This window comes from Hippocampus guttulatus, chromosome 2, assembly GCF_054856545.1.
Source record: "Hippocampus guttulatus isolate MCC_2025c chromosome 2, RoL_Hgut_1.0, whole genome shotgun sequence".
Classification (NCBI taxonomy): domain Eukaryota; kingdom Metazoa; phylum Chordata; class Actinopteri; order Syngnathiformes; family Syngnathidae; genus Hippocampus; species Hippocampus guttulatus.
In genome coordinates this window covers 32,061,355-32,086,576 of record NC_141262.1, presented here as the reverse complement: position 1 = coordinate 32,086,576, position 25,222 = coordinate 32,061,355, and the positions used below count along the sequence as shown (strand labels likewise).

At 42.6% G+C, this 25,222-nt stretch overlaps 1 protein-coding gene across 5 annotated transcripts in view; it reads right to left on the bottom strand.

Annotated features, from left to right (window-relative positions):
- LOC147209608 (glutamate receptor 3-like) overlaps positions 1–22,828 on the bottom strand; it is a 130,265-nt gene extending 107,437 nt beyond the window's left edge. For 3 of the 5 annotated variants that reach the window (XR_015100263.1, XM_086105724.1, XM_086105725.1), the window contains exons 1-2: positions 22,617–22,828; positions 22,170–22,328 (exon numbers count right to left, since the gene is read on the bottom strand). Coding sequence is in view for 4 of the 5 variants with exons in the window: in XM_086105724.1 (XP_085961850.1) it covers positions 22,170–22,328; positions 22,617–22,695 (238 nt within the window). In the remaining variant the exon portion in view is untranslated. The remainder of the gene's footprint in view (positions 1–22,169; positions 22,329–22,616) is intronic. The other 2 variants (XM_086105722.1, XM_086105723.1) reach the window with 1 other exon arrangement.
- Positions 22,829–25,222: the final 2,394 nt, after the last annotated feature.

Genomic DNA, 25,222 nt, shown 5'->3' with positions numbered 1-25,222 from the left:
GGAAGCACTTCCAGCAGTATCAAAGACCGCAGATTAAAGAGCCATAAAACAGAAAAAAAACAGTCTAAAAAAAACAAAAAAGAGAGATCCTGTTGATTTATTTATTTTTGTGAGACCTTTGTCAACATATTTTGGTATTGGAGGAATACAAATGTAATTAAAGTTTTCAAGTTACTTCAATCTTGTGGTACTTTAATTGGTAACTAATAAGTGCATTGTATTCACTTGCCTGTCAGCATTAATTCCCTCATTTGGCGGGTATTTATTGTGAAAGGTCCTAATTTTATTGGATTACATTACATCTGCGATGATGTGACACTGTCCGCCAGCTGTTCATTGCAGCAAAAGCAGTAGCCAACACTTGGCCCCTCTCATCGAAAGTAGTCGCCGGAATCATATTTGGCATGTTCCTAATATTACTTTCTCTCATATTCTGTAAATTATCTCCAAAGACCTGCCCATTTCGCTACTCAGTAGGATGGATGAAAAGTAATTGAAGACATTCAATCTCACTTCAAAAATATTTATTAATTTAATAACAATTATAAATGAACATTGTTAAACTTTATGACAAAATATTCTTTTATAAGTACAAATGTTGAGAATGCCACTTGAGATCTTGGATATGAAGATTAATGTGGATTTTTTTCCCCTCAAAGAATGCCACATTGTTACGGTTTGGATGTGACCCCAATAGCACGACAACAGGCAGGTATCGTGGAAGCCAACACTTAGCGTAGTTTATTTAAGAGTCTTCACAAAGTCACTCAGGGAGAAGCACGAGGAGTCCACAAGGAAATGTCGACACAAGGAACAAGAAGCTGCAGGATATGGCACCAGATTCCACTGGCGTGGTGACAGCACGAACTTGCACTGGGGAATGGTCTGTGAGTCAATTTGTACCAGTCCAAACGAGCAGATAGGCAACAGGTGGGTGATGAGCTGACGAGTCTCAGGTGTGAGGTGCAGAGCACCCTGGCTGAGGAGGCTGCCTGGCTGGCCCCTCCCTAACACCACATGACTTATATTTGACCATAAATATCATATTTCTACAGAACTAATAACTCTTTGGTGGGCTGTGTAATCAGGTATGATGTGCCTTTATGCTGGTGCCTATATACTGTATAGCATAAATGATGTTTTATTTATAACACAGCAGGGGGGAGATTTGTAGCATTACAGCCATGGCACTACTGGGCATGTGGCCAAGAAACATTAATAATGCAGAAATATGCCATAACGAGGTCAAAGTAAATTAGCAAGATTCAACCAATAGCTAATCCATGAAGAAAAAAATATATATAACTTGAGAAAAACTCAATACCACAGAGTTATGTATAGTGGTAATCATCATCCAACCCCTGTAGGAGTGTGAAAAAAAATGCTGTAAATGTTTCCTAAACACTCCTGCGTTGCTGCGAAACATGTTTGAAGTGACGATCATTTCATCATTTATGGCTGTGATTAAATACATCCACGTAATAAGCATTTAGCATTGCAAATCAAGTCAATAATCTAATGCAATCAGTCGCAAACATTAAAGACATTGGCAAGTTTAAGGTGAAATAGGAAAACGCGTGATAAATTCTCCTCTTAGGGTGATTTTTATGTTTACCTTTTGCTCTTGGCTGGCAGAGTTCAATTGCAAAGAGTACTTATCATAAATGTTGATATTGCAACACTGCAATGACATGAGAAAATGAAAACCTTTTTTTTTAACTTGTATTTAATCTACAGTATATGGGCGGCCCGGTGGTTGACTGGTTAGCATGTCTGCCTCACAGTGCAGAGGTGCAGGGTTCGATTCTGGCTCTGGCCTTCCTGTATGGAATCGGCATGTTCTCCCCGTGCCTGCGTGGGTTTTTTCCGGGTACTCCGGTTTCCTCCCACATTCTAAAAACATGCATGGCAGGCTGATTGAACACTCAAGATTTTCCCTCGGTGTGATTGTGAGTGCGGATGGTTGTTCGTCTCTGTGTGCCCTGGGATTGGCTGGCAACCGGTTCAGGGTGTCCCCCACCTACTGCCCGAAGTCGGCTGGGATAGGCTCCAGCACGGCCCTCGGCCTTTGTGAGGATAAGTGGATCAGAAAATGAACGGATGGATTTTATCTATACTTTTTATACTCTTGAATGGCTAAAATCAATTTGTATTAAAGCATCATAACTTCACTTGTTCCAATACAGCAGGTTGATCAAACTGCATCCAAGCTGCTTAAATGTCCGTCTTACCCACAAAAGTGGCTTCATTATGTCTCCTTATGTTTTGGAGGTACAGCTCAGTCTCAGTGGCAAAACAAACAAATATGAGTTTGAAATTTTCCCTGGTTTCCAAAAGCTTTGGCCCTCTTGAAAGCTATTTTCCAACTCATGCTTGGTCATGAATCAAGTGCCTAATGGGAATGGCAGCACTGCAATAGGCAGGGGCAGATATATGTCGTTTAAAGACAGTATGTCAGCTGCTGTGCCCTTCATGGTGCTTGCCCGGTGAAGTGAGGGAACAAAAACTTGTACCAGTATTCATTGTCAAGGCAAAAGGTGAGAGTTTTGTTCTTTAAGGGACCAGAAATTGGAACCTTTGTACTCATTTTTGCATTCAGTCCAACCGCGCCACGCCTCATGCATTGCCTGTCAGTGTCAGTCGAGAAAAAGCTTTACAAAATAAAATAAATGCCCTGGGCGGAAAATATGTCAAAACGACAGTCGAGCAATACTCCAATCGAACTAGGTAAGTCTCTAAGAAGTGCAGTCCACATGTTTACACGTCATGTTTGATGGAACATGAAAAGATGCCTACGTTGAAATGGTAAAGCCACAGATTTGTTTGCATAACCTGCACTTTTAGATCGTGTGATCTGTGACTGATTAAGAGTCCAGTCTAAAATTGTATGCTCAGGCCACAATTGTGAGTCAGAATGTTGTTGTTAAGAACGCACGTTTCCATATGTCACTGTCGTCGATTCATTGTTGTTCATTCTAATTCATGGTTGATTTGCCTTTGTTTGAGCCTTGCCTAGAAGACTCAAACATTTATGTATACAGTTAAACACCTCTACAACGAAATCATGTTTGCAGCAAGAAATTTTTCACAACAGGGGGCTTTTCACTGTCGCAAATTTTATCTCAGATGTAAACACACACACACAGAAAAAAAATTGCATTTGTGACATTGTGAAATTTATGATCAGCATTCACTTTCACGTACATCAATTTCTTGCATAGTGTCTTTTACTTTGCTTCCTCCATTACTTTTATTTTGTCTTCAAGCGTGAATGCTTTTTTTTCTTAACTCCTTGGTCTGCAAAGGTTCGTTTCGTAGCCTTTTTTAGCAATGCAACGCTCGTCCTGCGTCTGAAACTAACAATAACAAATATTTCCTGGACTACTGCACATGTGTAAACCAGTGTGGTGGTTGGTGTTTCCGTTTCCGAATGAAGCAGTACAGGTCGCTGTGGCATGCTGAGGTTGGATTAGATTTTTGCGGAAGGCTTGTTTTCGTTGCAGTGAATCTCGTTGCGAGACAAGAACAGAGAAAAAGATTTTGTAGAATGGAACAGAGGGACTTTTCGTCGTAGGGGGAGCAGAAAAGTGGGAATGGCTTTCATGCATGAAATTTTTTTCACACCTGGGGGTATTTTCACCCATGTAGGTTTTGTTGTAGGGGAGTTACACTGTAATAAATTTGATACTGTCTATTGTGGGGCAGGTTCCTTTATTTGTCTTTGTTGAGAAAAAAATCATGGGAAGACGACCTTGAAAAAATAATTGCAGATTAAATCGCAAAACAAAATTACCACTTGATTATTTTCATCATCATTCCCAAGATCGTGTTGTGGATATTCAGAAGGATATGTGCTGGAAGATGCTGTTGACTCAATTTAGAAACGTGTGTGTTATTCACCAACGTAACAGCTGGTCACTTCCCGTCCCCAAACACTCTCTTACCTCCCCTCCTTCTGACACACAACTCAGCCCCTGAAGTGTCGCATATCCCTTTTCATCATATTCTAACACCATCTAGCACCCTATCTGAGCGACGCTTTCCGCCGGGGACTCACTCACTCCAAACAACCCTTTCATTCTGCAGCTGCAAAGGATTAGAACTCTGTCATGAGCCCAGATAAACTTGCCTTCCTGATTTGTATTTGCATGACACCGGAAACAAAAGCCATGACACCGGCGTAATGCAAAGACAAAGGTGGACCTTCGGAGTAGCCAACTCTTGATGATAGATCACTTGAATATTTCATCAGACAGTGGCTGGACTCCCGTACGAGGTCCGAGAGCCGGGAGCAACCGCCCACAGGTTTTACGTAGCCATGTGTGAAATAGCAACAGCACTCTGAGACTTAATCATTGAAGAGAAAAAACAGAGGAGGGTCATGGTTGAGCGAGCACATCATGTTCACTTAATTCTCACTCATGGGATCGTGAGCATTGAGGACAGAGAATCGCGGTAAGAACCATGTCGAGCAAAAACACCACCGCAACGGCCACATCACATTAACAGCCTTTCCTCCAATCACACACACACACCAAGACCAACATCTGCTATACAGGCTGACTCATTAGCTCTGTTTGGCCAAACTGATCATGCATGTACGTATTCTCAAAGCTCTACGTACAATGATATGGAGAAGCGGTAGGTCAGTCGCATTTATTAAACAGCTTTGAAGTAAAATCATCAAGATGTGGAGACTTCGTCTTAAATTTAAGAGTTTTGCATCTACCGTTTATGCATGACAGACATTTTATGCCAAGCACCTCCAACTTCAGGGGCTGACAAAATGTTGCTCACACGATGGAACCTCAAGTAAACAGACCCAGATTTAACAAATATCGTATTTAATGGACAGAAAATAGTGTTCAGCCTTAGCTGCCTTCAGCTTTAAATGACTTGGAGTCCGTTAAACCAACTTCTACTCCATAGCCGTTTTTGATTCACTCATTTATTTATTTTATTCATTCGGTGATTGGCTGGCAACCAGTTCAGGGTGGAACCCGCCTACTGCCCGAAGACAGCTGGGATAGGCTCCAGCACGACTGCGACCCTCGTGAGGATCAGTGAAATAGAAAATGGATGGATGGATATTGATTTGTTTATTTATTTACCTTTTTATTTAGAATTTGAATCCTTAATGTCACAGCAAAGTGTATTTTTTTAATGGTTCCTACTTATACATACACATTAGAATATTTGTTTCATGAAAATGCATTGATGGCCATCAATCTCTATTTTATTTCTTGCAAGCAACCATCTTGGTCATCTCCATTCATCAATATAGTGATCATTTCTCCTTACATTAGGCTAAATCTAATCCACCTATGTTCAAAGGAAGCATTTGTATGTCTCTCTCTGTACTCAGATCACATAATGGGGAGGTGGGGGGGGGGGGGTGGAGTTGAAATTACTCTTTGACCTTCATCTACCCATCGCAGCAAAAATTGAATTTGTTTCATACTCTGTTGCATTTCCCATTTTCTCGCGGCTGTCAAGACTTTCACAAGTATCATCCAAATCTTGCACAATTAACAAAGTTCAGTGAGTCGTTATTAGGTCTATTGGGGTTGTTGTCATGTCATCAGTTTAAGTGTCCAATCACAGTGCATAATGTCTTGAAATTTGGACTCTTTTTTTTGCGGGGTCATGTTAGCGCATTTTGTACAACTTCTCACTCATTTGAAAAATTTCTTGGTAGCAATCATTCAGACGTGATGGAACCATTGCATTCATTGTGGCTCAGTGAACAATCAAAATGACGTGCATCGCCGCGTTATGTTTCGAGTGACATGTTTCTCTTGACCGCAGATGGTTTTAATGTTGCGGTGTCAACAGCACTACCGAACACACCCTCCACTCATCACCTGTGGTAATTATCTGTAAACGCACCCCTGTCTCCAGGGGTGCTGCTCTACATGATAAGTCTGATTAGATAAGTTGTCTTTATTATTAAGCATGCAGGATATCCATGTAACACCATCTCCCCCCCCCCCCAACCCTCCATCTCTCTATAACTGCGAGGAATATGCTAATACTTGTCTCTACCTCCTCTCCTTTAGTTGTATGCTGGAATGCCCATCCACTAGTTTCACAAGGTTATGATGCTTCAGTGGCCCGGCGACTATGAACTGTCACAAGCAATCACTTCTGATGGAGCCCTCGTTTCTGCACAGATATGCAGCTTTGGCAGCGTTCTGCTCGCTACCGTCTCTTTTGGTAGACGCCAGAAACGAGGAGCTGGAAGCAACTGTGATCCAATATTTACGAAGAGCGAATGCATTGTTGATGTTTTGTGTTCAGCCCAACGCTGGTGTCCTTTGCTTTCTTGATGATCTTCGGCTGAAGAATTATCTTTCAACCACACACATCGAGGGGAGGTAATAAAAAGATAACGCAGTCCACTGGACAGAGAATTATTCAATATTTTATAATAATAACCAAAACAGTGAATCTTTCAGAAGCTTGCTTGGTACGTTGATGTGTGTAGAAGGAGTTAAACAATTTCTCTCTTTGATCCCGTGAAGCCAAACCGATGAAACCACTTCAGATGTGGCATATTCCACTGTGGTTAGCACGTCGACTTCACAGTGCAGAGGTCTAATCTTTAGGTCTAATCCAGGTTCAATTCCATCTCCAGCCTTCCTGTGTGGAGTTTGCATGTTCTCCCCGTGCTTGCGTGGTCTTTAGAAGTTGTCTCTTAACTGTGCCATCCCTGCTTTGTCTTGTACAGGCATTAGGCTAAATGGCATCCTGAAATGGAAAAACAATCTGCCACAAACAATATGTCCTCTCCTCCTTGAGAGCTTTTCCTCAATGAAAGGAATAAAAATCAGAAAGGCTGCAAGCAGACAAATCTATTATTCCCAGATACACCTGAGATGAATAGTTTGAAACGGTATCAACGTCCTCTCCCCCTACTGATTTTATTTCAAATGTCCACCCCCCCCCCCCCAAAGCAAATGTTCTTATTGTGCATTTTCTTTTTATGACAGCCCCAAAATAAATAAATAAATAAACAAATAATGCTAAAGCAAATAAGATTCAGCACATATCCGCTTATGGTCCCTCATAGTGTTTATCACTGGTCAGGCAGGTCCTCCTCTTCATTTCAAAGCAGCGCTGATATCATCTTCAATAATGGAACCTGGACTTGTGCTGTTGTTGTTGACTTATAGTTCATAAAGCAGCCCATTATTTGAGGGGGGCTGAGCTCATGTGCAGACCCGAGATGGGCTCTCATCTTGTACCATGTCAACTGATGTAAATTTTAAAAAAAAGTAATCAGAATAAGATCTTGATCTACACCTTGTACTCATGTCGGCTATAAAGCTATTATGTGGGTCAGTGTGCAGTATACGGGGGTTCTTGAACGACAGAATTCTCTTCCTACGGCAGTGATGTCCCTTCAATTTGTACAATTTCAACCCTCATCTATTAAACCTAAAATCGTAATTTGCAGTCTAGACCAAAAATGTGCAGAAATCAAATGACTTAGTTTGTCGTCTTGTGCCCCATGACAGCAGATTCGAATGCCACATTGTAAAGTGCATGGCGTTCCATAAGTTTGTATCACGTTACCTCATATCTCTATGACTGTTGAATGTATGAAAAACCAACCTAAAAGCTATTGATCTTAAGTTTTTGAAGCAAAACTTTGAAGACAAAAATCCAAGAAATGAATGGCTCTTCCGTTTGACATTCGGGGGATCGGCTGGAAGTGTTCAAGTGTTTCAAATGTAGGTGATGGGCGTCCATTTTTTTTTTGTGGTGGGGGGGGGGGGGGGGGCTGGAGGCTACAAAGAATGTCGCATGCCATTTCTGTACAGCACGTCTGTCTGGCGGCTGCTTTGAAAATTCCATCCAAAACCTGCATTGAACTAGCCGCTGTGGCTCATTCTCATCAAACGCTAATACACAAAACGTCTTGTCCTTTCCAGTGAAGAGTGTTTAGTAAATACCAATGAAATCAGTGCAAACCACGTTTTACACAAAAAGTAAAAACATTTCTGTGACATAACAATGGACTGACAAGACCACCACCGCAGAAAGGTGAAGATTTCACCATTCAAGCTAAACCGGTTTCATCTTACTACCCCTTGCCAGTCCCTAAGATAGGAGTTTTTGTTAAAGTGACGTAGACTTAAAAAACACCCTGTTGTTCTCACTGTAGTTCACAGAGACCCCAAGTTGAATGTAGGCAGTGTGAAATGATTTGAAGTCGTAGCAAGATGATATCATCGGTGTGTCCTGACAGTGCATCCATAATGTGTGCACATTTCAGCATGACGTCTTTGATCCACTGGTGAAAAGGACACTTTGATTCGCTCCTCTTACATCGATAACTGCTTCTAACGACAAAGTGTATGCAGGAAAGTGATTCAGATTGCACGATTGTCTGAGTCTTATGTGTTTTATTGTATTATTTTGTCATTTTATGTTAACTTTTCTTTTGATGGCGGCGCGGGCACCCGCAGCGGCTCCTCTTGCTGCATGTTGTCTTGAGAGGAAAGAAATTTCATCTGTGCTGTTACATTTGACAATAAAGTTATACTTGACTTGACTTGATAATCATTTTACTTGTATCCCTCTTCTCGTTCGCACTTTATCCCATCTGGCCGACACAATTGAGCAGAAAGATAAAGGAAATCAATAGGAAATTCAAAGAAGTCAAGACCCCCCAATGTGAGGGCAAGCCATTAAAGATTTATGAGTCAGGACAGGGGAGATTATTAAAGCTATCATTGTAAATGTATGATATTAGCAGTGATTTAAAGGTTTCTTAACTTGCAGCACATACATGCTTCCAACATAGCCTCTCGCCCAGTGTTTGTGGATAAAATGTAGAGATCGAAAGCAAACAGCATTGAGCGAGGAAAGCTGTTGTGTTACCAAACAACAGCTGCCAGAGTGACTGAGTCCAAGACAAACATCACTCAGACGGAAAACCTTCTCCTCAGGTTGACTTGAAACAGCTCTTTTGATATTTTTGTGAAAAATGCATTTTGTCAAACTTGTCTTTCGGTCTTTTTGATGTCTTGCTTTCCTGATTCTCACTGCAGCCTCTGCCTCCCAAAAAGAAATGAAAGAAATGTACAGGTACATGTGAAAATACACATGTTGCACTTGGAGAATTGTGTTGTGGTGCTCTCCTGGGATTCATGTTATATGAATCAAGGCTCTTAGCATTAGCAGCTGTCCGTCGGCTCTGCTCTCATTCTTCTGGAAGTGTAACATGCAAAAGGATTCAGTGCATCGTTCTTTCTGCGGGCCTCGCCTCATCTTTGGTATGAACTGTTTTGTCAATACCCTCACGGGGACTTTAGCCTTCGCACCTCATTCACCGGAGCGCCAGTCATCCGAAAGCCAACAACTTCACAAAGCCCTCGAGTGGACCTGGCCATCAAACCGTCACATTACAGATGGGAAGTTCACCTTTGATTTTTCCGCACCGTCGCGGTGCTCCGTTCTTTCGCGCATTGCCATGCATCATTACGGATGTCATCATATTACAAAGCCAGGATTTAATAGCACTTTTGAGTTTTGGTTCATGACTCAGTTCAGCTTTTGCTGTCATGTACGATATGTTAAAATGTCAAATAAAGATGTTACATTTGCCACAGTCCTCACGACATACCAGACATTGCTAGAAAAAGTGGGGGTGGGGGGCAGTTTTTCATTCAACATATTCCGGCGATATTAAAAAAACATGTTGAAAGTGTATTAAACGTGTAAGGGTGGGCTGTCATAATTATGACACAATTACAGTATATATAAATACAATGGGTGCGCATCGCTCCACTAAAAGATCATGTGATACGCATTTCGATACATACATATATTCAACCAAAATATGATTTTAAAGTGGAGTGATTCAATTAAGTGGGGCTATGATTGAATTCGATATGGTATGGCTTGGTTCGAAATGGTATGATGCAATTAGTTTCTTGTCATTTTACACGCAAAAGAATGAACTTGTCAGTCTTGAAAATTCCTTCAAAGATATTGTATGTCTTTCAATATGGATCTCATTGGTGTAACGATTCGTGAAAACCAAATTTCCGTTTTTCTTACACAACCCCTAATATGTATATATTTAAAAGAAATTCAATATGATATACTGTATTTATATATATATATGTTTATTTATTACTGTATTGTATATTTTATATGTTCAATAAACAATAAACAAGCAAACAAACTATATATATATATATATATATATATATTTTTTTTTAATTCCTCGTCTCACCCCTCCTCGGGTGGTGTCCGTCCCTCATTCAGCTCGGGTCCTCTACCAGAGGCCAGGAAGCTTGAGGGTTCTGCGCAGTATCCTTGCTGTTCCCAGCACTGCACATTTCTGGATTGAGATGTCCGATGTTGTTCCCGGGATCTGTTGCAACCACTCATCTAGTTTGGGGGTCACTGCCCTGAGTGCTCCGACCACCACAGGCACGACTGTCACCTTTACCTTCCAGGCTCTCTCCATCTCCTCTCTGAGCCTTTGGTATTTCTCGAGTTTCTCGTGTTCCTTCTTTCTGATGTTTCCATCACTTGGGACCGCTACATCCACTACAACGGCTTTCCTCTGCCCTTTATCTATGATCACGATATCTGGTTGGTTCGCCATTACCATCTTGTCAGTCTGGATCTGGAAGTCCCACAGGATCTTCGGTCTGTCATTCTCCACCACCTTCGGAGGTGTTTCCCATTTTGACCTTGGGGTTTCCAGTCCATACTCTGCACAGATGTTTCGGTAGACTATGCCAGCCACCTGGTTATGGCGTTCCATGTAGGCTTTCCCTGCCAGCATCTTACACCCTGCAGTTATGTGTTGGATCGTCTCAGGTGCCTCTTTGCACAACCTACACCTTGGGTCTTGTCTGGTGTGGTATATCTGGGCCTCAATGGCTCTGGTGCTCAGGGCCTGCTCCTGAGCAGCCAGGATGAGTGCCTCTGTGCTGTCCTTCAGGCCAGCCCTCTTTAGCCACTGATAGGACTTCTTGAGATCGGCCACTTCAGTTATGGTCCGGTGGTACATCCCGTGTAGGGGCTTGTCCTCCCATGATGGTCCCTCTTCCAGCGCCTCATCTTCTGTTCCCCATTGTCTGAGGCATTCTCTGAGTACGTCATCCGTTGGAGCCTTTTCCTTGATGTATTCATGGAGCTTGGATATATATATATATATATATATATATAGGGTGGTCCGGTGGTCCACAGTGCAGAGGTCGTGAGTTCGATCCCGGCTCCGGCCTCCCTGTGTGGAGTTTGCATGTTCTCCCCGGGCCTGCGCGAGTTTTCTCCGGGTACTCCGGTTTCCTCCCACGTTCCAAACACATGCATGGCAGGCTGTTTGAGCACTCTAAATTGTCCCTAGGAGTGAGTGTGAGCGCGGATGGTTGTTCATCTCTGTGTGCCCTGCGATTGACTGGCAACCGATTCAGGGTGTCCCCCGCCTACTGCCCGAAGACAGCTGGGATAGGCTCCAGCACCCCCCGCGACCCTAGTGAGGATCAAGCGGTTCGGAAAATGGATGGATGGATATATATATATATTCATTCATTTTCCGAACCACTTTTATTCTCACTAGGGTCGCGGGGGGTGCTGGAGCCTATCCCAGCTGTCTTCAGGCAGCAGGCGGGGGACACCCTGAACCGGTTGCCAGCCAATCGCAGGGCACACAGAGACAAACAACCATCCACGCTCACATTCACACCTAGGGACAATTTTAGCGCGTTCAATCAGCCTGCCATGCATGTTTTTGGAATGTGGGAGGAAACCGGAGTACCCGGAGAAAACCCACGCAGGCCCGGGGAGAACATGCAAACTCCACACAGGGAGGCCGGAGCTGGAATTGAACCCGGTACCTCTGCACTGTGAAGCCGACGTGCCAACCACTGGACTACCGGGCCGCCCTATATATATATATATATTTATACATATATATATCCATCCATCCATCCATTTTCCAATCCGCTTATCCTCAGAAGGGGTGCTGGAACCTATCCCAGCTGTCTTGGGCAGTAGGCGGGGGACACCCTGAACCAGGTGCCAGCCAATCGCAGGGCGCACAGAGACGAACAACAATCCTCGCTCACAAAGTACCCGGAGAAAACTCACACTCAAACATGCAAACTCCACACAGGGAGGCCGCAGCTGGAATTGAACCCGGTACCTTTGCACTGTAAGGTCGACGTGCTAACCACTGAACCACCGGGCCACCAGAGATTGCTCTCTTTCTCTCTCTCTCTCTCTCTCTCTCATTCTCTCTCTATATATATAAGATAAGATAAGATAAGATAAGAAAACCTTTATTAGTCTCGCAATGGAGAAATTCCCAGTTCACAGCAGCAAAGTTATAAGTAGAACAACAAAATATAGGAGCCGCTGGAAAGGCAGCCACTCTCGCGGCGCCATTTTGAAGTCAAAATAACAAAAATAACACAACACAACACAACACATAGGACACAGACAGTCGTGCAATCTTCACCACTTTTCTGCATACACTTTGTTGTCTGAAGCAGTTATAGATGAAAGAGGAGAGGATCAAAGTGTCCTTTCACCAGTGGATCAGATATACAGTATATATATATATATATATGTGTGTGTGTGTGTATACAGTATATATATATATACACACACACACACACACATACACATATATATTATATACAGAGAGAGACAGAGATCGACTGAAAGATATAACTCCAGCCCTGGAGCCTTCACTAAAAAGGCCCGATCATCCGGAGTTTTTAATTTGGACTCTGGAACAGCCAATAATGCTTGCTTGGTAGATCTCAGGTGTTATTTGTAATCAGGTGACATGGCATGGAGTTCTTTGTAAGCAATTAATAATATTTTAAAACGGTGTCCCATATAAACATACTCACTTTACGATAACTGATAACTATTTTTTTTCAGATTAAACATATTGCAATTGATATGGTAGCTAGACTCTACTTTGAAGAAAGTCCATTCATTCTCAAATGCTACTGGAAGTATGAAAACACAACTGAAGACACCGAGAGAATTATTTTGTGATGTGTGCAATGCCATGGCTTCATGTTGTCAGCCATATCTAGACCAGACTGAATGTCAGTTTGAGAACACGTGGGGACAAACCAATAAAATATTTGTCAATTCAACTACATTTTGAAAATTAAATGATATTTCATAAACACCTTATTTACAATTGTCTCAAGAGTGCGTGCATCATCTTGGTGTCAATGTTATTTTGTTCACTACAGCACTGGGTTAATTATGCATTATATAATTATACATAATTATGACTTAATTGTTAAATGTTTTTGTCATCCTGTCCCATGTTTCGATCATGCTTGGATGATTAACTGACCTTGATTGGCTATAAAGAGGCTGTGATTTAACTGGTTTTGTCCAGCATGTGCAAGTGTGTGCGGGTGACAAATGGTGTGCCATATCACCTGCTATGATGAAGGGGCTGTGTAGCTGAAAAGGTTTGGCAAAAACTGCTATCCGATATAAGCTCTTCCAAACAATTTGCAGTGAAGACAAAATTCTGCAACAGTGGTGACCCTTTCAGAAGATCTTCGGTTCACGTGCTATACGAGAGCCGATAGTCAAGATGAAATCAACATTTATCATCCTTCAGCCTACAGCAGTGTGGTATTTATGAAAGCCCACATTACACAATAGCTTTAGTCCATACAACCCCCAGCGCCCCCCCAAAAAAGTACTGCATATCAATGCCACAAATTATGCAGTACACCGTGGACTGGATTTATTCTCAAGATCAGTCAAGACAAAGACTACATCTTAACATTGACCCAAAGAGTTTGCTTCGTAGTTCAGACACTAAATACACTATATGTACAAAAAAACCCAAAGAAAAAAACACTTTGATTTACATCTCATGTTTCATACGAGTTCACTTTGATTTCAAAAATGTCTACAAAAATTACAGTACAAACCTTTTTGTAGACACAACCTGCTTGCTACGAGTGAAAAGACTGACTTGCAGCTTCGAGTTCTTTATCCTTTCTGTTTATAGACATGTTAAGTACATTTATTGGTCACAACAGTTGCACAATCTAAAGAAATCAAACACAAAGGCTTTCTCCCTCATAATTTTTGTAATCCATCAAGCCATCCAAATGGCCGCCTATATGAGCCCTTGCCATCGACTGATAACCAGTCCAAGGTGTACTGCGCCGCTCACCCAAAATCAGCTGGGAAAGGCTCCAGCTCAATGGCGACGCAAACGAGCGGTATAGAAAATGGATGGATGGCTTGAGCCATTTGTCTTCATTCACTTGGTTTAAAAAAAAACAAAAAAAAATACTGATACTCCATATCAAATAAAATGCAAATGTATATATCATCTGACGGAGGCTGAGAGCGAAAACTGTATGTGGTGCATCTAGCACACCTTCGCCAGACATGCTACAGTTTGACTGCACCAACGTGCCTAACAAGTTGTGTGCGCATCGTTTTCTGCTTCGAAGTCTGCGGCTTTGTCGAAGTGTATGTCCACACGCACACTTGCATATGCATGTCTGTCAGTAGACACAGCTGAACTGGGATGGCTCAGCCCTGATTCTCCTCAGTATTGCACATTTTTCTTTCTTCTCCTCCTCCTCATCCTCCTGGTCAATCGCCCCCCGTCAGGGACTTGCCCCCACTCTCGGGTCCCACATCCGGTACGACTCTCGCTGGTGCTGGCGAGGTTCACACCCAGTATGGTCCCCGGAAGGGCCCTCGCCACATTATTATTTAAGGAGGGTTGTGGGGCGGCTACGCCCACTCCCCTCCGTTCCGGCGGGGCGAGCGCTGGGCGCCTCACCTTCCGGTGAGACCCCACCTCCTTCCCCGCCGGCTGGTAGGCCCAAGAGCCCCGGCGTTCCCCCCCTCGCGCCACTCGGAGGCATCCCACCGCGCGAGGGGCACATTTTCCTTCTTCCTCCTTCAGGAGTCGTCATCCTCATCCAAACATACCGCAAAAACATCTAACATCCCAAACACCTCACCGCCCATCCCTTTCTTTCTTTTTCCCAGCTTCCCCTGCCATGCTTCCTTGGTCACACCTTTCAAATTGAGTTACAGCCCGCAGAGAAAAATGTGGCACTACAACAATCGCATGAGACGCGTGTGTTGACCACAGCGTGTCTCTGTCAGGCCACACGCTGGAAAAAAATGTCTCCCTGTCACTTTGTTACCCATCTATTTACGGTGCAACAAAAACAGCTCCAAAATCAAAATAAAAAAATAAAATGGGGAAACATGTATCTTCATCCGCGCTTCACAACATTTCTTGTCACATTTGCCGTTGTGGCAAAATGTGTATTGGTTGAGCGACAATTTGAAGTCCTTTGACTTTAGAGATTGAAAATCAATTTGGTGATATACTGTTTGGTACTAAAAAAGTGTTTCTGTCATTGTCAGGATGGCATAAACTACAGGTTCAACTATTAAAATGGAGGCAAGAATTAAGTTTTTCCATGGCATTTATTGTACAGTATATTTCTTAGCACAACAGTAATTAAAAGGGTTAACTGAAGCCCAATATGTCCAAATGTATTTGATCATTGAAATGCGCATATCTCCTTCATCTGCTGTTGTTTACCAAAATCTAAAAACGATTTACTCCCAAAAATGCGTTTGAAACATGATAGCAACTTGCTTACTGAGGCCGCCATGTTTAGGTCCTTTTCGCATTTGTGTGATTTGCATGAATGTGACCTGTACTCACAAGTTCTGCCTTATTATGCAGCTTTACATATTTAAAAAAACACATACAGAAAGAGTAAGTATTGAGCAATGACAAGCTAAATATCATCATTGTTGGCCCACGCCTCGGCTGACTCACAAAAGTATCTGAAGAGGTCACCACCAATATCAACACAACATTCCTAAATCATGTTCAATCGCTAAGTGAATATGCTAAAATCAAATTGCTAAATAATTACGCTGTCATTAATTAAAATTGTATGATACGGTGTCCCTCTCCTTCGGCATGCCGACTTGCTCCCTTGCTCGGTCATCGTTTGCGCCTGCGTGGCAGTTTAGTACGAGAAAATAAATCTGCCCACTTACCTTTGACACTGACCAGCCTGACACTGTTGCAGTTGCTGCCGATCCATTTTTTACAAACTAGGCTGACTCGAACGTACTGTAGGTCTACCGTACTTAGTACAGCTGTGCACGAATCGGTGGTGACTCGAATAGAGAGGCGAATTGGCAATTAAAGACGAATGCTAAATCGGAATTTTAGGATTTGATTGAGAATGTCTCAAGCATATTGTCGCATGTACTAGTTTCACAGGAGCAGTTTGAGGACGTCGGGAGTGCACAGCATCGTGTCAAGTGCGCTCTTTCGAGAGCGAAACCCGGAAGTGTTTTCGGATGTATGAGATTGTTCAGCTGGCTAATGAGCGTTAAATTCAACTTTAAGGCAATCAGTCAATAAAGCCCATCTCGGCAGTGTATCAACACCTTTGTCGTTACTTTCCTTTTGTCCTCATATGTTGTCCTAACAGGAAGGGTGTTTGCAAACTTGGACGTTGGATGGGAGAGACGAACCCTCCCAAGTTAATTTAGCACTAACCAGCATGTTACGAGAGAACACGCACGGATGAATTCAAAAGTGTACCAAAAGTGGGGGAAAAAAACAACCTTATGTTATATAATACATATAATATATGTATTGGCCAATTTACTGCAAGGGATCCTGGAGGTTAAAGTAAGTTCATTTCAACTAAAATGGAAAACCTTTGCGTCGATTGGTAGGTTAGCACGTCGGTGTACACGCTGCTGTTTCTAAAACAGTGAATATGAGGCTCGGTGAAGCACTTTGGACCAACTTATGGTGTAGACAAAGCACTATATAAAAGCACTTCATTTACCATTGTAATCCAATTTGATTTTCATTTTGTGAAGCGAATAGCAAATTGGGTGTGAGTCCGAGCTCTAACTACAGTCATTTATTGAAAACAAATCCATACTCTGAGGGAGGGACAGTGCTAACACTCATTTGAGGGATTTGTCACTGAAGGTGTGCAGCTGATGAAGATTTCAAACACGATGCCTTCCTTACGTTGTTAATTAGTGGTATTATTCCACGAATGCCGCATTAATCAGTGTTGTGTTTCGAGTAGTGCTGACACAGGCACTATGTATTCTTGCTTTAAAAATGTGAGGGTTTAGTTGCTCTTTGTGTTCATCGCCAGGAAGAGAGATGGGTGCATGCAAGTAACTGATATTTAATATATATATACACACACACACACACACACACAAATTCTATATACTATTCTATATTGTGTTGTTAGCCATCACATTACAAAGCTGAAAACTGCTGCAGGAAAACTGTCCTTCCCGCCTCTTAATGGGATTTTTTTTTTTCATTATTGGTTCTCCAAACGTTTGCATCCTGACATTCCAACAAAGATACATTTTTTTTCATCTTGAGGATATTTCTAACTTATCATCACCATAGATCATTGTGAACACCTATTGTGCAACCAACATAACATCCGAGCTGAATGCAGCAAAAGTAATAAATAATTCTGGGGCACATTCCTTGTACCAATACTGCAGTGTGAACATCTCCGGGCTGTGTTAACCACATTCCTCTCTTTGTTTACAATGAGGCTGCTTTTCTCACATCTCTTTCCTCTTTCAAGACAGTCACTTGTGTCATCTTGTCTGCCTTGCCGTTCTCCTGCAGCGAGCCTGCTTCATCTAAATTAACTAAAAGGCTGAAGATGGTTCAATATTGGTGGGGAAAAAAAGCACTCAGTAGATGTGCTCAAGGGAGGAGGAATGGCTGCAAACCATTAGCGAAATGACAACATGAGGAAAATGAAGATGAGCTTCAAAAGCAAAACATTGCAGGATATGCCTTTGAAAGAAAACAAGGCGTGTAATCGAGTAAAAAGCGTGTCAAGGAAGGGTGCAGAAAGGGCTCACTGTTCGTTCCGCCTCAGGTGGAAGGGAGGAAGAGGATGAGTAAACAGGAGAGAAAAGGATGGCGGGGTCATTAACTTGGCTAGGCGTGACCATCAGAAACATTAACGCTGTCCCCTCTGCTTTCTTCAAACTGCTCCCTTTGCGCTTTGAACTCCTCTTTTCTTCTCTCGAAGCCACTGACTCCCAGCTTCCACCGCTATTATGGAACCTGAGCTGGCAATTACACATTTCCCAATTTCTGATGGCACTTCAAAGCAAAGAGTCTTTCCACCAACGTAAACTGCAAAGCTTCGCTACAAAGCCGAGCCTGCAGGATGACCGCCGCCGCACATTTGTTTGCTGCCGGTCACTAATTCAATTAATATCAAAAGGCTTTCAGCCGACTTGAAAGAAAATTGTCCTGACATTCCGCTTTTATTATACACGTGAATTCTGATATTTTTCTCTCTGAAAAGCTAAGTTTAATTTGACTTACTGTAAGCGTGGCTCTATTATGTTGGGTTTAAAGGATGTGCTCGTTTTTTTTTTCTTTTTGTTAATCGATTGAGCAGTAACGCCTGCCTCAAAATGGATTAACTCCTCAAATCCACATAAACGCTTCTTTCCTAACGTCTTTGATTGGATTGCCACCTTGTGAAAATTAAATGCACTTTGTTGTGTTCCTCATAAAAGGTCGGAGTCATGCTCAGGGAGCTATTGATGACGGAGGAAGTTTGAACATCCGAGTAAATAACTCTGACAGCTTTGCACAACAAACGCTGACAAATGTAAAACTCAGCGGCGCAGGAGTTCTTCAGTCAGCCTCCGAGGCTTGCAAGTCTGCAGATGAATCTCATTTAATGACCTGATTTATTTCATTGTTCTTTCATTGTCTTGGAAGAGACAATCCGAGGTATTTTGGAATGTTGTTTGCATAGCTATCACGTTTTTGATGTTTGAAACAGCACAGTAGCCAATTAGGAAGTAAACCGCAACTTGCGCTGCTGCCGGACACAGAGAGAGCAGCAACTGGCTGTGTTGAGTGTTTGTGTAACGTGTCTAGCAAATCAGTCACCCCAATAAAAAGGACAAGGTGAAGAGTTCGTAACTGCATTGCAACGTAGTCATGAGATAAGCTAACAATTAATAAACACTTCTACTCCGTCTTATTTGTGGTTTCGGTATGGGGAGGAGACTAACGATGGCACATATCGATATGTGTGCGACGTGTTGTGCTCAGCGATGTCCAGGAAGTCATGCGTTACCCTTATACTGTATGTCCATTGTTTACAGTAATGACTGAAGTCTTACTTTTCTCACTTACTTTGCAAAATTACAATTCATTACTCTATACTAATTAAAAATAATGACTAGCATGCACTTTGGAAGATGTTTGTACGATACTCTCAAGGTTGTAGTGGGCCTTGGCATTCAGTTTGCAAGTCATGCATCTCTGCTTGTCGCGGAAGAGGTGCATTTTACCGGAGATTGTTATCTTGAGCAACACAAGGACACCAACTGCGCAGCTGCCCACCATGATGACAATGAGCTTTTCTTCTCTTTTCACAAATGATTTTATTGACAATAATAGTCATTTTCATGAACTTCCACTTTGAGACATAAAACACAGGTGTTGTGTACTTTAAGAGCACAAATCAGGCTGCTTTCAGATGTTTTTAGTAAACATTTCTGTAGTGTACGTTTTATTGTTAGTTCTTTTAATAGAACCCCAGCTGTGTTCTGAGGTCAGCAGACGCAGGTCAATACGTGGAGCCCAGAGTTCAACGCAAACATGCTGCATGAGCATTTAGCAAAGGGAATGAGCTGCCAAGAGAACTGAAGTTAGCCCCACGTGTAAGTGCTTTTAAATTCAAGTTCAAAACGATGCTTTTTATTCCATAACTATGACTATGTCTTTTGGTAATTTTACTACCGTATTTTCCACACTAAAAGGCACACTGGATTATGAGGTGCACCTTCAATGAATGGCCTATTTTGTCATTTTTGTCATATATTGGAGGCACTGGATTATAAGGCGCAATCTACAATGCATCCACTAGATGGAGCTACGCTCCTTCCGTTCGACTCGAGGCATTCATGACCGCCTCCGAAAAACGTAAATTAACGATTCCTTCAATGAAATGACGAAAATTGAAAATAATGCATCTAAACAGAATATCAAGCGAGGAAATCATAAAATAAATTCTATAGCCCCCCTACAGAATTCATTTGGCATTTCCTGGAGCGTAACCCTAACAGAATGATCAGATGTCAGTAAAATGTAAGAGACTGGACTGTCTCAGAAGTGTTTATTTATTCCTTTGTTGTGTACTGTATTCACAAAAGAGGAAATGCCTAAATAAATTCTGTAGGGGGGGCTGTAGAATGTATTCTGTGAATTCCTCGCTTGATTTTCTGTTTTGATGCATTATTTTCAATGTTTGTAGTTTCATTGAAGGAATCGTTAATTTACATTTTTCGTCATGAACGCCTCTTGAGTTGAACGGAAGAAGAGAAGGCATGGAGACGGACAAAGATGTACCAGTATTTGTTGAGACTGTGACAAACTTTAATTATGTGTGCTTTAAAAAAAAATAAAACAACACCACAGCTCTCCTTTTTTCGCAGCTGCAACAAAAACTTATTTAATAAAGCAGTGACACAGTTCACTGAACCAACAGAAAGTTAGAACATTGTAAGCATGTCTCCAGCAAGGAGCCATTTTGGGGTCGACATATTACCGTAATGACCATACATAAGGTGCACCGAATTTTAAGGCGCGCTGTGAGCTTTTAAGAAAATGGAAGACTTCTCGGTGCGCCTTAAAGTGTGGAAAATATGGTGAACTACTTTGACTTTAAATGCCTTGAATTCTTCAGTTTTTTTTATGACAAATTCTTTTGCTTTACAATGTTGGTCTGTAACTATGTGGAACACACTGAGTTACCTTGTCTATGAAATGCGCTATACAAAGAAAGCTGCCTTGCTGTTTACAATTAAGCGTAAGACTTCAAGATGGAGCATCAAGCATAGCAGATAGATAGATGTGCAAATCATCAAATCCCCCAAATAATCAAGTGACATTTGTGAGTCATCCTTCTATTTCTCACATCTCTGACAAATGTGGGCCTAGAAAAGTAGTTGTGTCAAACTTCACAGTGTTGGTGCGCGTGAAGTTTAAGGTCGTCCAGAGACACTTCTCTTGATGGAAAAGCTTCAACATGGCAGCAAGAAACAAGAAATGGGGCCACGGCTCCCACAGGAGCCACTTCCTCTCACCAAAGCTCAGTCTGCCCGAGAATTTAATTAGATTTCGATATCAAGCCTTTTCCCTTCTATGCTTCCATTCCTCTTCAACGTGCGTGAAATTGCATGGTACTATCTATTATTTATTCACACTCATTTGCTTATTGTTTCTTACGGAAGCCTTCGTTTGGGTCCTTGCAGCTCGGCTGCCTCCGATATGATGCTCCACTTCGTCTCCCTCACCGCTCTGGCCCACCTCCTCTGCAGAGCAACTCGCTTGCTGGTGGGGGGGTAGATTTTTTTTCTCTCTCCCCCCCTTTTGCCCAATGACAGCACGGTGAGGTGCTATGAGGGCTGGGTGCTAATGAGCTGACTCTGCAATGCTGGGGAGATGCTCTCTAACACAGGGGGAGTGAGACGATGGAGCGGGCGGGCGGAGGCTCAGAGGGGCCATTATGACCATGCAGCACAGGGGTTAGAGGGATGGAGGGGCACAGGCGAGGCATTTTGGCTCCGAGACACAGCCCCATTCACTTGGCTCATCTGTTCAAATGACATCCCCAAATGTCGCTCTCAACTCCATTCCTTCCTCATTTATACACTCGGTGTCTGCTAATTGCGATTCAAAAGGGGAAGCTTATTTGTCCGCGCTGCACCATACTGTACAGTATATGACCAATAAAACAGCCCATAAAAACGCTAAGAGCAAGGCAGTGCGTGTCATTCTCTACTGTTTTATATGGTAATTATCTTAACCCTTTATAAATCAATTATATGAACAAATACAACCAACACACGAACTCCATAAACACTTGCCACACTATTTCTTTCCAAGGCCAGCATGTGTACCGTGTCGCCAAGTGTACTTGTACAGTACGCCAGGCAAATGTGCGCGAAATATCACCACTGTAAACTCAACAGTAAGAGGATGAATTTCGATGCGTGTGATAGAGTACATTTTTTCATGCTGCCGCGCGTGTCAAGAGGAGGGGCATACTCACACGCGTGGGTGACAGAGAAGCTGTTGGACGACTCCAGGTTGTCCACGTTGTAGTTGAGGTGGAAAGGCTTCTCGGTGGTGTTTTGGTTGGTGTTGTAGAGTTGCACCGCGAACCTGAAGGCGCTGTGCTCCTGCACGGTCGAGCGCATGAAGAGACCCCCTGCAAGTGGGAACAAGGCGACCACACCGCGCGCATCATCACTTTCAGATGTTTACTAGTACATGAAAGCGGGTTTAACTCATTTTTGCGCTATCCAAGTGCCTTTTTGGATCACTTCAGCGGCGCGTATGGTTTAAACACGCTCCATCCACATGTTTGGTTTTTAATCCAAACGAACAATTCACTTGAAGGCTGCAGCATTTTTTTTAAAGACGAACTCCGCCCATGTTATTGCGAGATCAAAAATCACAGCGCGACACAGGTCAATTACCGCCGTAAATCACTTACCGATATTAATCTGATTTGGAAATCCCGCCGACGATGCGTCGAGGAGCCAGAGTAGCAACAGCACCAGGTTCCGTGCCATTTTTGCCACCTACAACCACTCTGTTCAACTCCTTGGGAAGAAGCTGGGCAAATGCATATGTTCGGCAAGATGACGATGGGAATCCAGTGGACAGATGATGGTCGCTCACAGTTGCACCAATAAGGCTCATTGAAGTGCGCGAGAGAGAAAGCGCGACGGAGAGAGAGGGAGAGAGCTCGTAGGGAGGAGGGAGGGAGAGGGAGCGTGAAGGAAATCTGATTGGACCGATGTTGGTCAAACCTGATATGACATTAAATTATAAGGCAGCAACCTGCTACTTTGCCACAGCCTGGAATACCCCCCCCCCCCCTCACTTGCCTGTATTAGACGATCAATCAATAGGAAGCACTGCAATCTCTTGTGGCCAATAGCTGGCTGCATGGCCATTCCAGCTGCATGCTGCACCAACGATTTATTTGTGTAGTTGTTTTTTTTCTTCTTCTTGTGATATAGTTTGGATCATTTAGTGGCCATTATACCGTGGCATTTTTATTGTATAAAAATCAATGATGGGGCACCACCTGCTTTGGCAGGCAAAATCCATCCATCCATTTTTTATTCCGCTTCACCTCATTACGGTCATGGGTGAGCTGGAGCATATCCCAGGTGACTTTCGGAGTAAGGAAGTGTACATTCTGGACTGGTGGCTGCCTGTCTGTCGTCGGCCTTTTAAAACCCAAAGCTAAGGAAAATGACGGCACTCTGTCTCGCTGCCTGTGCTTTTTGTTAAAAATCCAAATTTGTAACTTTGCCAGCACAGCTACGTTTGCCTGCCTCAGGTTCACTCATTAGGCAGGTGATTTTATCATTTAAAAAAAGTTCTGCCAACAATAAAAGGGCACATGACTCGTCACTGCCAACGTGTAAAAACTGTTGCACAGTCAATTCTCAGTCACCCAATCAATCGACATCAACTTCCACAAAGCAAAGGCCTCTTCGCAATGTGATACTTCAACTAGGCGCCTGTTATCGTCTGCAACTGACAGCATAGCGCTGTAAACTGCCCAGCTCTTGTTTTTCTATACATAACATGCTCCTGACCATCATCTGAATGACTCATAAAGGCATGACGGGTTTCATGAACACTCTCATCAATATGCTTTGAGAATGTACTTTTAAAACTTTGGATATCCGTACCATTTGGTCATTCAACAAGGTGCCAAGAGTTAAGAGGAATTCTGATGGTACTTTTTTTATAAGGTACAAGTACAAGTTCAACGTTATTGTCAAATGATTGTCAATACATTTTGTTGATGTAGCTTGACAAACGTAAATTGACTGCTTTATTTCGCTTATTTGTGTTCTGAGAAATATTCACTATGTTTGGAAAAGAAATCAGTCAAGTGATTATGTGGAATGACCTGGTGATCATAGAGACATTTGCTTTCCAAAAGGGATCAAAGTTGACATCTTCTACAATTCACTTGTTCCCCGGGGAAGAATGTGCAACCACATCACATGGATTCTTGCTCTTCGCAGATTCTGTACCAGACTGACAGGATGTCATATTTGTGACCTCAGCGGTCTAAGTCATCATGACCCGTGTCAAAGCTGTCGATGGCTCTTCTCTGATGTTCCCTCACAACATGCAGGACATTGATGCATCAGAGTTTGTGGAGAACACTGTGGAGAAGTCTTATCTCAACTCAGCGAAGCAGAAATGAATGGGTTATTTGATTCGGTGCATGCTGGTTCTCCGTGTGAGCCGGCTCATGACAAAGCATTCCAAAGAAAACATTTCAGGAATTATACCTATTAGGGGTCTGAGTAATCGAGAGAAGACACAAGTGAAACTGAGATTTGAAAATGAATGATTGTGCAACATTGTCAGCAATTAAGAAATCCCTCAACTCACCCTGTGCGCAAATCCTACTTGGAACTGAGCGTTAAAACCACAGATGCAATCTAATTGGCAGCAAATAATTATGCCATCCGTGTTGTGTGAGGAGACAGAAAAAAGGTAGCTGAAAAGATGCTGTTGATGAGGTTTATTCCTCAAACACAAAAAAGCAAAAGACAGTCAGTAGCAGCGATTTTTCGGATGAGTTGTTTAAAATAAAAGATTTGGTGTCCTCTCGTCTTGGTCTCAAATGAAGAAGAGCAGAAAATACTGTTGCCTTGAAGCAGTTCCATGTAACTGAAGCCTTTTACAGTGTTTGTTTCTGGTGCCACAGACCAAGTCAATGATAGAAAAATCCCTTCATCTCAAAATCTTACTCACAGTTGTGGTTCCAATTGAAAGCTGTTCTTTTTTTGGTTTGTTTTTGACTTTACCATTGAGAAGCAAAATCGTAAAATTCTGGGCAATGTCCAACAACAATAACTCCAACCATTATTATTGACTTCAACAGAGCAGCTTCTGATGTCGCCTATGTGGAATTTTCAGTGCTGATTCATTTGTTCTCTTTTATGACCGGAATGTAATAATGGTGGGCAAGCTGGTGCATTGCAGTAAGGCAGGTTCAACCGCTGGCTCCGCTATCATTTAGCTCCATAAAACTCAATCTGCAGCATGCTCGTAGCAGCA